Raw genomic sequence first — 11394 nt, forward strand, 5'->3', positions numbered from 1 at the left:
TATATGTCCCCAATTCAACCAGTCAAGTTATACAATCTAGCATTAAACAAAAGTTATATAAAGCTCCCCCGAGGGAACTCATAATCACAATCACAATCACAAACACAAAAAATGAATCTAAACCTATAGTGAGCTTTGGTTTTTGTTGTACATGGAAAAACAAAAAACAAAAAAAAAAGAAGAGCCTGGCCAATGTACTAGAAATATCCCTCAAGAATCAAAACCTGCATTCAATGATGACTATGCAGCATTGACCGGCTCAGCGACAGTCTCTCTCTGAGTCTTACACCTGTAGAAGAAAAAGTAACACCACCAAAGGTGTGAGTTTTCCCCAAAATAAAGCGACAGATCCTTCCTTCAAGGGAAGTTTGCAATGTTACCTATTGATCCCTATACTCCCAAGAAGGGTCCGGGAGCGAGGTTCATTTACTGACTCGCCCCCAGCCTCATGTATGTTATATGCAATGATTTAAGTAACTACTGTACAACAACAAAAAAAAAACCAACAGCCATTGCATTGAGCTTAAGATGCATAATTTATCAAGTAGCAAACCACTTCAGATCACAATATTTGCATAATTTATCAAGTAAAAATCCACTAATATAGCTACTGACCTATTGCATTGAGCTCGAGATGCATAGTTGTGATTGTTGCACTTTGTGCACATCCAATCTCCACTACGCCATTGCTTTGCTCTGATAAATGAAGTTAAAGCATTAGTAGATCTAAAAGCAATCCTCTGAATCTCAAATTAAATATCATATTTGCAAAATATGAGAGTCAGCAGTTTAATGCAAAAACAAAACCCTGCACATAGACCTGATTGAATTTTAAACACTGTTCACGATACAGTATCAAGTAAGTGACCATATCTTTAGCATACAATCAACGAGAGATAAGACAACTGGAAATAACAAATGAGTAAAATACTAGATTTTCTCATCACTTGTATCTATAATTTATCCTAGATCAATGACAAGCATATATATAAGGGGCCAATTTACTCCATATTTACCCTTTTCCAAGAAGGGTTGGTGCTGCAGCTAGTTGAGGAAATGGAATTGGTAACTGCCAATTTGAAGCTGCACCGGGAGGATATGCCCCAGATTTTGGGTCAGTATTAGCTTCTATCATTTGCTCAAACCCAGGATACAGCTGTGGCTGCTCAGTACCCTGCAGATGCAGAAAAGGGAAACGCAGCAGTTCATGAGTGGTCAAATGAGTCAAAACATGCTGGATAAATAACATTGATTATAAATGCAAAACCGAAATTCAGCCCTCACATGTCCTGAATTCAATCTTTTGTTATCCCAGTTATGTACAAATTCTTCAGATGCTAATCGCTTGGTTCCAAGGGCTACATACCCCAAAAAGGGAAAATAAAAGAGATGAAAAAAGTTAGTGGCAACAGAACCGACCGGCAGGTTGAAATTAAGCACTGGGATCAGAACAATGCGAATGTAGGTTCACAGGCCAGAAACAGAAAGTACCTCGTGGTATAGATGCATTGCAGTTTTTGCACTGCAAAAATACTAAACTGGATCAGAACCATAAGGACATTGTGTGCATTGTAGAATTTGTGACAAATGTTAAATCCAGTTGAAGAAATAAGATAATACCTGCGAACGTGAAGAGTAATTATGGAAGCCACAGTTGCACATCCAGTCACCATTTCTCCATCCTTTTGGAACAGAAAGAGACTGATTACAAGGAAACCTGGAAGTTTGGTTTCCAGCAAGAGGCCATGTAGACGCTGACTGAAGTCCACAATTATCAGCCCCCACTACAGACCAGTTGGAACTCAAAGGAAGCGAGCGCTGGGGAGCACCACTGCCTACAACTCCAACATTTATCTTTTGTTCCAGTGCTCCTAGGGCCCTGGCAAAATAATGGGAATAAGTTGGGAGAGAAGCTCCAGGGATTGCAATTGCTGGCATTGCTGCTATCTCCTTTGGTTGCCCGCACTTTTTGCACTTTTCTCTCGATGCATAATTGTTGTTAGTGCAACCTATTGATCCATTGCCACACACACCCCCAACCCACAAATACAGCCACGAAGAGGAAAAGGAAGCCAATTATACGCACACCAAGCAGTTCATATACACATACAAAAAACACAAACCACTCGACCTAATTGTTATTCATTTCCCAGTCCCAGATTCATAAACCACATATTGCAAAGGCAAGTTTCTCAACAATTGATATCAAAACAGTTGATTTATTACGGCAAGTTAACAAAACTAAATCGTAAAACAGGTTCATTAAAACGCTCCCAAGTCATTGTTTAAGATAACCCATTGCAAATCTTTACTCAGGAAAAGCAAATATCTTATATTTACATACCCTTAATGAAATTCCAACTTATTATCAAAATTCAGAACGCAGAATCCAACTGGCCCCCGAAACCCATCTTCGATATCTATTATTAAGCTTGATGGTTGAATTAAAACATAAGAATAAAAGCAAAACCCAGTTGAGTCAACACAAAAAAAGAAAAAAAAATGAAGATAGATTTAAAAGAGAAGTATAAACTGACCACTGCAGATCCAATCACCTATACGAGGGAGCCACTTAGAGTCAGCTGGAGTTTTGGTGTCAACAAGAAGACGAGGCTGCTTACATCTGTTACAAAAGGATCTAAAAGCGTAGTTCCTGTTCTTGCATCCGCTGCACTCCCAGTCCCCTTCTCTGCCTTCTCCCATTACTCCAACCCCCTCTCTCTCTCTCCCTCTTTCTCTTTATCTAGTGAGAACTATAACCAATGAGCTTGTTGCTTTAGAAGCTGAACAAAAGGAGGGGGTCTTCTACTCGGTAGAAGAATGAAAAACTCGCTGCAAATTATATGGAAGTCTGGGGAATGAAATCGAGCATTTCAGTAAATTATTTCTCAGACAGGGTCTAAAACCAGGACACAGGAAATCAGGGCCATGAGCCTAATGTTTCTGTCTTTGGGCTATGTTTTGGTTCCATTATCATCGTCTTCTTTTTTTGGCCCAATTATTAGCAATTATGTTGGATGTTTATTGTTTAATGCTGGCAGCACCATCAGTCGAAATCCTTGGTTCGTGGCTAGACTGTTGATGTGGATGGCATATTGAGAGGAGAGGTGTTACAATAATAAACTACATTCTAAATAGTAATCAACTAGTTTTAAATACAAAATTAATCAACTTTATTTATTATAAGAACATGGAGGGCATAAATAATTAAAAGAAAAAAGAAAATATTTGGAAAATGAGATTTTTTTTATCCAGTCATGATATTCGCTAAATTAGGCAATTATGTTGTTCTTTTATTTGACTTTTTAGGTTTTTTTTAAATTAGGGAAATAGACCGATTTTGTAGAGAGAGTATGAAAGCGTATTCAATCGAGTGCGCTCTCTGTAGAGGTGGCAGGAAAGAACGTCTAGTTGGGCATGCTTTCACACTATCTCTCCTAGGGTTAGAGTTTTTTTTGTTAGGGTTAGGGTTTTTGAGGTTTAGAGTTATGGCTTTAGGGGTGAAATCGTAAAAGTTTGTAGGTAGATTTGAGAGGTTGGGGATGCGATAACGCACTTCAAATCACATACATTACATATGTCATGCTGGGATAGGATTATTACCTCATAAACCCATCTTGTGGAAGCCAGGTTTCGAGGTGACAGTGCTTGATATGATCACGGGTTGAAGTCTAAGTGGAAGTCCTAGTTGCCGGCCTTGATGCGATCACATGTTTGTGTATAACTAAAGGTTAATTGACGATCGTTATGCGGTTACGAGTTCAAGCTTTTTTGATACCATCAAATGATGTCATATATATACCATACATAAGATTGAGGTCATAATTATAAGGAAAAATTGAGGGCTTTCCGGTGTAATCAACATAATTTTTTTCTCTATTTCCAAGCAACTGGTATCTTTAACATTTCATTCTTATTCGAAGCCTGACATTGAGGTGGACACAAAAGGGCTCTCAGGCAGAGAGGACTGTTTCGACGAAAGTAGATGTTAAACTCAGGTCGGCACGACAACTGTTGTAGTTATTAATGGATTGTTTAATAACGACACCGTCGTCACCCCGAAATGAGCATCACCTTTATTGTACCGAAATAGTCGTTCCTCGTCTGAGAGTCATCTTGTGTCCACGATGATGCTAACCTTCTGATAAGAAGAAATGTTAACGATACTGACTGCGTGGAAATAGAGAAAAGAATTATGCTGATTATAGCGAGATGCCCCACAGTTTTTCCCTATAATTATGCCATCAAACTTTTGTATGATATTTATAAGGAAACATTCATGGTTATCCTAAAAGTTTGAGCTTGTAGCCGCATAACGACCATCAACTGGCTCTCCCGTTATACTTTGATCTATGACAACATAACAGTCGTAAATTGAGAACTCTATGTAGACTTCCACCCGTGACAGTACAAAGCAAAATAACTTCAGAACCTAACTTCCACATGATAGGTTTCAGAGGTAATGGTATCATCTTGACAGGATATATGAAATGTGTGCATCTTGAAGTGATATCGCATCACTGACGACTCAAGAATACCTCAAATCAAAAATTATATAAGCGACGAAAATTTTTAACATTGAAGCGAGGAAGAAAACAGAGAGAGAGAAATATTGTAAAGTGAAGTGATGAAAGCCGGGAGAGATGATATTTTTGGGATGTTAGAGTAAGGAGGGGGAGCTTCTTTTTATGACTCGGGAGAAGGGTGAGATTGCAAAGGAAAAAATCTCATTGTCGAAAACACATTGCAAGACTATCGTTTTCATCGAATATCTTTAAAATATGTTTCGAATCTGCAAAAAAATTGTCGAGGTTGGGTACTTTTTTTCAGACTTTATGACAATGTTAGTGAAAACTCGTCCAACTAGGCTCGTTTTCCTGCTATGTCAGCATGGAAGCTCGCCCAACTAAACGAGTTTTCACTAATATTTTCATAAAGTCTGAAAAAAAGTACTTGACCCTGAGAATTCTGGGTAAAATCTGAAGCACGTTTTGATGCGCTGAATGCCCTCTGAAGCATGTGTCTAATTTCAATTAATAATTTGTAAAACACATTTTTGAGCACCAAAGAGTGTTTCATTACCATTATTCGATAAAAGTGCTTCCTCATAAACGAATTTTGAAGCATGTATTACTTCTCTCATTGTTTTTGGTTCTAAATATCTAATTCTTTTTAAATTGAAATGAGTCGACGAGTGAAATTCGTTATTTACTACAACGGTCAAATCTATAATATAGAAGTCGAGGTTGTATTTGCAAGAGCCCAATCTATGGAATTGGATTTCAACCGTACCATTCAATTGCGTAAACTACGGACTAGGATAAGGAGGAAAGTTGGTGGTTTGAGCTAGGAAAGAATTTTGAGCTTGTAATATAGATATATGACATTGGTTGACCCCTTTAAGTACGAGTTATTTTATGTGAAAAGCAAGCTCGAGCTAGAGACAGTCATATCATTGCATTGCATAGGTGGAAATACTATAATGGAGTTATGTGTCAAATTTTTTCAGGCTGATGGAGTTGGTCCATCTTCAGCCATCGTTGCAGCTAATGTTAGAATTGAAACTGAAATAGAAAGTCGTACTACATGGTTTTATGGTGGGTTCACTGATTTGTTATAAAACATTTACTATAATGGCCCCAAAACATCAATGAGTAGACATTCTTCGATTTTCTGCACTAATTTAAACTTTAGCGGCCGCTACCAGTTAGGGTATTAGCGTAACCTGAACCTCGAAACCTGGGCACGATATTCAATAAGTGTTTTCAATTTGAACTTTGATGGATTGATGTCCTGGGGCGAAATCACTTATATGGGGGGCCATCAACCTACACCGATTTATAATCTGGTGCAGATTTTGCTGAACACTTGTGGTATAGAAGAACTAATGACTTACTCCCTACGATCAGGTCTGACGATGGTCCATCAAACCCTTTGGTTGAAGATGATAATGAAGGCATAGATTTGGAAGAAGATGCAATTAAGGAAGAAAGGGTAGTGGGTGCAACTGACAGATCAGAGTCAGACCCCGATCCAATCCATCTGTCTGGTCTAGATGGTTTGAAAGTAGCACTTTTTCTGAACCAGAATAGGTTCTAATTGAGTTAGAACCTTGCGGTTCTGAGATGACAGCCTAGATAATACTTCAAATCTAGATCTGTAATTCAAGGCATATGAACCTCCGCCCCACATGACCAACATTTACTTCTCCGCCGAAGGTAGTTAGGAGTTCGACAACTACCACACAAAACACCTAATCATTGAAGCTCATCGTCAGATGTCCAAGAATTGGAAGTTGGCATGGAATACCTCAAAAAAGATATTTTTTTGTTGCATTGAAGCGGTATAACTTTAAGAACAACGTGAACTATCACGTCATAAAATCCCGTTTGAAGAAATTTAAGAGAAATTGCATAATACGCAATAGGAGGTGCAAATGGAAAATCATGAAATCTTTTTAGAAAAAGACGAGAGTATTTTTTCTCAATAACATTACTTTAACTTGTAATTTACAGGTGTAAGTCAAAATCGTCCGAGGCTAGACTCCGACATGATATCTGACATTATTCTACCTATGATGAAGGTGAGTCCCAAGATTCCTATCCCGGTGTTGATTGCCAATATCCATAGCCAGTACAATTACACGGCATCGTACTACAAAGTATAGGTCACAATACAAAATGTTATGGATAAATTGCATCACAATTGAGTTAGGTATTGGATCGAGATTAAGTTATTTACTTGGGTATGTAGTTGTCACTATTTCCACAATCATGCTATATCATATTTCGTTCATTGTTTGCAATCATGGGTATACTTTTCTCGAAAGGGTACGAACTTGTCCAACATCGTTTCCATGAAATATTGGATAACTTGTACGCCAACAATAGCTATGGTGTGACGTAACTCACCAACATACCCTTCTAACAGTGGACACAATAGTTTGATGGGGGTTTATAGTACGGGCACATAATGACGAACTTAGCCGAATGCATCAATTTTTTACTAATGGGGATGCGTCATTTGTCCATAACCTTGACTATCAAAGAAACATACTTTTGCCTGGCTGCCTTATTTTTAAAGTGAAGGCAGCATATGCTTGGCATATTGCAGGAGGACACGTTTGGTGCGAGGATGTCATGAAAGAAATTATATGAAATACATCGAGAGTGAACACTATATATGTAGTGTGTCACTCGAGTTAAAACCTATAATTTTGGGTCACGATTTACACTAGGCCTAACTAGGACATTTCAGGGGCATCATATGTCGACTTACCAGAAGGGACTTTGTGATTGTGAGAGATTCCAGACACTTTAATACCCATGTGCATATGTAATTACCCCATGTATGAATTGAGTATATACCTTATATAAATGATGTTTACAGAGTGAAACGCATGCACAATGTATAAAGACTGAATTCCCATCCATCCCAGATGAGAGTATGTGGTCACTAGTATCCAGTGTACAGTTCGCGTTGGCCCCAAACATGAACTTACGTCGTGTCCCAAAAGGTCGTCCGAATTTCATTCGGACATGGACAAATAGGGATGTTCAAAAGAGGGACAATCAATAGAGGTTATGTGAGTACTGTAAAAACCCAAGGTATACGAAAATAACATGTTCTGTATTAAGGGTTACATTAGGACCTCAACGTCGCTAACACTCATTTTTTTCCTATGATGAAAAATTGATTACACTATTTCCTTTTTCTTGTGTAAAAAAATTGTTTTTTTCTTTTTAACTTGCATTTCAACTATATTTTTCACTGTCTACTAACACTTACTTAGTGTAGAAATTACTATTTTAAGCACTTCATCAAGTACCAAAAATAAGTTTTTCGGGGAATTAAACTTTTTTCCATTTTTACGAGTTAGTCCCTATACCTTTAACATGTAAGTTCAATAACGATAAAGGTGCCTATCCAAAGTTACAAATTTCATATAAAATATTAAATATATGGAAATTTATATGTAATTTGCATTAGAATTTAACAAATACAAATATGAGTAGCAATAAAAATATAAAAAATCATAATTTTTTATTGATGTCATCTATATTTACATTGCAATATGTAAATAAAAAAATCATCGACATCGTCAGGCCGAACGTGTGCCGTAGGGTAGTGGTTGACGGGTGCGCGTAGGATTTTTGCGCACAACTAGTGGTGTTGGCTCTTCCATTAGATTGTGACCATTATCCTCATCTTCCTCGTATTCACCTCTACCTTCATGCTCAGCTTCATCTCTGCTGTTGTCTTCGTCTTCATCTTCATCTCCATCATCGGCTTCGTTTTCGTCTCATTCTCCTTCCTCCGTGTTTGAGTACGGTGCCGTCTTAGCCTCCTATCTTATATCCTCCACTCCACAAGATGGTGTTACGCCGATAACCTACCTCAATAAAAAAAATGACATGGTGGGTGTTTGTAACATTATCATAGAATAGTCGTATAATGTTGCAAAACCCAGATATGTTGGCATTGACTCGGGCATCGATACTGGTATTGATGACAACATCGGTAACGGTACTAGCATCAACATTTGGCTCGACATTTGCTTCGACATCAAAATAGAGGCATAGAATGCTGGAGACGGAGGTGCCTCGAAATATGTACATACGGAAGGGGTAGAAATAGGGCATTGCGGTGGTGCATAGTATAGTGCTTGTGAAAAAAACATGAGGTTGGTTAAATGAACGAGAATAAGTAGAGTGAACTAAGTGGGATGTGGCGGCAACTTCGGTCACACTTGTTGGGTTGGGGCTGGTGACGAACTCGTCGCAGTACCTTTTTCAGGCTTACACTATTAAGCCACCTGTCGTTGCCTCTTTTGACGAAGTTACCTACTCCTTGCCTTTATCGATAGTAAATATGACTTGTCGACGACTCTAAACCAAGGCATGTACTCCAAATAGGTCGTCGTGTCTGATGAGAAAAAAGTTTACGGATGGGTAAGAATTCCATCATATAATCCCAAATGTTGATGTACTCCTTGTGGTAATCTTGCCAATTCTCGTCGTTCTTCCCCCACGGGTCTAACTTGTGTAGCGCTTCTATGTCTCGCGGTAGAGATAAAATTTGTTGCCTTCACCCAAACTGTCGCATCATTCGATTTGATTCGTGCATTTCTATCGTCACATACTCTATCAAAGACACTTTCGTATCCCACATACTCCGATTAGCCAAAAATTCTAGTGAGATGCATTCTTTGATATTCGGGTTGACATATGAAATCCATTCAAACTGTAGTGCACAATTGTAAATTTTGTTATGTATGGAATTTTATTTTACAAATAATTGCGTAATTATTATAAGTTTGAAAAAATAAGTAACTAACCTCAACTTCTAAGCGTTGATCTAACAATAGCCAGATATCTTTGAGCTACTTAGGTAGTCCCATGTAACTCGGCCTATGGTTCCACCTACACAAGCGATATGTTAATTCAAATATAGAATAAATAAACAACATTTACTATACAAACTAAATATTTACTCATTCATCTGTTTTCTTTGATCCCCAACACATTTGTAGTAGCACCTTATGTGTATCAAATTTTGAGATTTATTGGGTATTAGAATGCCCCCGATTAACCTCAGGATGAATACTCAAGCATATTGTTCTTTGACAACATTGGGTGCATCATTAGGAAGATCTTTGAAATTGGTTTCTAACCACTTCATATTTATCTGGCACTGTAAAACTTATTCAATACCTTCCCTAAAAATGCCTCGCAAAGGTCCTCTTTATTAGGAACGACTACTAACCCCGTGACGACTGGCCTATCCATCGGTAAACCGAGTTGTAAAGCTACCTCTTCGAGTGTGATTGTACACTTGCTGTATGGAAAATGGAAAATGTGTGTCTCGAGCCTCCATCTTTCCACCAGTTCGCTGATGAGTGTAGGATCGAGTTTGCAGCCGTATTTGGGCTATTTGATAGATTATGTATGAACCCCTCCAAAATAAGATCATCTAACTATTTATATCAACAAAAAAGTAATTTAAAATATTTTAAAAAATAAAATACTTTAAATTTAACTTAATTAAAAATAACGAAATTTAAATTTTTTTCTAATCATTATTGCTTGAGTGGAAAAAATGTACTTGTCGTCAAAATGAATTAGAGAGGTTGCCATCGTGAAAATTTAATCGGAATGAATAATATATGAAACAATTAAATAAAACTATAATATTTTTACCTAAGCGTATCAGAAAATTTGAAACAAAACTTGAGAAAATCGAGAGAGTTAAGATTTTAAAAAGAACTGAGAGAGTTGGATTTGAGTGAAAAGAATGAAAAATGACCTAATATTTATAGGAAAAAAATTACCATTGGGGCCCTTCAAAAATTTTGTCGTTGCCAACGTTAAAAAAAAGACCATTGCTAGAAAACGCGCCCAACTGGTTGTGCTTTCACACACTCTCTCCAAAATCAGCCTATTTTTCTAATTAAAAAAACCTACGACCTTTTGTCTCGTCCATTGTAGCACATGTGTTGCTGAAGGCATAATAGGCATGATGATTTGATGTCATCCTCACCTTCCTCCTCCTTATCACCAGTAGTCTACTCAGAGTTCCAAACTCAATGGTGAAAACTAAACACGAGGGTTGCACTCGTTGCGGGACTTAATCCAATACCTTACAGCATGAGCTGATGACAACCATGCACCACCTATATCTGCATTCCCAAAGGCACCCCTCTCTTTTAAGAGGATTCGCGGTATGTGAAGCCCATTTAAAAGACCAAATAAAAACGACATAATTGTCTAATTTAGCCCAGGATATTGAAGAATTATTGAGACAATTTGGCTATGTACAAATTATTGAATGAAAGTTTGTATCACACCATTATCCGTGATTGTCCATCAAATTACAATAAATAAATAATCGGTTGCAACTACATGATGATACCATCTCTAATTTAATTTAACTTTAATTAAAATAATTAAAATTTTGGGGGAAAATGTTGAAACTACATGATGGAAAAAATATAACCAAAAATAAATAAAAATTGAAAATACTTAAATCAATAATTAAAAATAAATAAATGATAAAAAACATAAGCACAAATTGAAAAAAAACGTAAAATCAACAATTAAAAATTTAGGAAAAAAAAGTAAAAAATTGAAATTTGAAAAATTGTAATCACCGTGGTTCTATCAAATTCTGAAATTTGATTAAAAATTAAACAAAATAGTAATAGAAAAATAAAATTAAAATTAAAATCAAAATGGAAAAAAAATTGCCTACCTAGAAATTAAAAGAATTTAAAAAACCGATTGCTTAAATATAAAAACACAATTTGAAAGCAAAAAAATAAAAGACGATTAAATGTAACAAGAAAACTAAAATAATTTAAAAATTATAAAAGAAGAAAACATGCTTATTTATTAG

At 36.8% G+C, this 11394-nt stretch overlaps 1 protein-coding gene across 3 annotated transcripts; it reads right to left on the bottom strand.

Annotated features, from left to right (window-relative positions):
* Window positions 1-13: 13 nt before the first annotated feature.
* On the bottom strand, window positions 14-2964 carry LOC107912996 (uncharacterized). 3 transcript variants are annotated; one of them, XM_041081436.1, is made up of 8 exons: window positions 2538-2707; window positions 2345-2431; window positions 1621-2009; window positions 1492-1522; window positions 1285-1358; window positions 1017-1174; window positions 616-696; window positions 14-289 (listed from the first exon to the last, which is right to left on the bottom strand). In XM_041081436.1, the coding sequence occupies exons 3-8, from the start codon at window positions 1936-1938 to the stop codon at window positions 241-243; spliced, it is 711 nt and encodes a 236-aa protein (XP_040937370.1). In that variant the 5' UTR covers window positions 1939-2009; window positions 2345-2431; window positions 2538-2707; the 3' UTR covers window positions 14-240. The 3 variants fall into 3 exon arrangements, with proteins under 3 accessions (XP_040937370.1, XP_016696884.1, XP_040937369.1); XM_016841395.2 differs by lacking the exon at window positions 2345-2431 and having other exon boundaries at window positions 2538-2964; XM_041081435.1 differs by having other exon boundaries at window positions 2345-2869.
* Window positions 2965-11394: the final 8430 nt, after the last annotated feature.

This window comes from Gossypium hirsutum, chromosome A11 (genome assembly GCF_007990345.1).
Source record: "Gossypium hirsutum isolate 1008001.06 chromosome A11, Gossypium_hirsutum_v2.1, whole genome shotgun sequence".
NCBI lineage: Eukaryota > Viridiplantae > Streptophyta > Magnoliopsida > Malvales > Malvaceae > Gossypium > Gossypium hirsutum.

Excerpts from the sequence above, each read along its gene's own strand:
- LOC107912996 (XM_016841395.2), bottom strand. The coding sequence starts at position 2,703 with ATGGGAGAAGGCAGAGAAGGGGACTGGGAGTGCAGCGGATGCAAGAAC. Across the intron at positions 1,175-1,284 it reads AAAGATTGAATTCAGGACAT|GGTACTGAGCAGCCACAGCT; the intron begins GTGAGGGCTGAA and ends CTGCATCTGCAG. Across the intron at positions 697-1,016 it reads CCAACCCTTCTTGGAAAAGG|AGCAAAGCAATGGCGTAGTG; the intron begins GTAAATATGGAG and ends TTCATTTATCAG.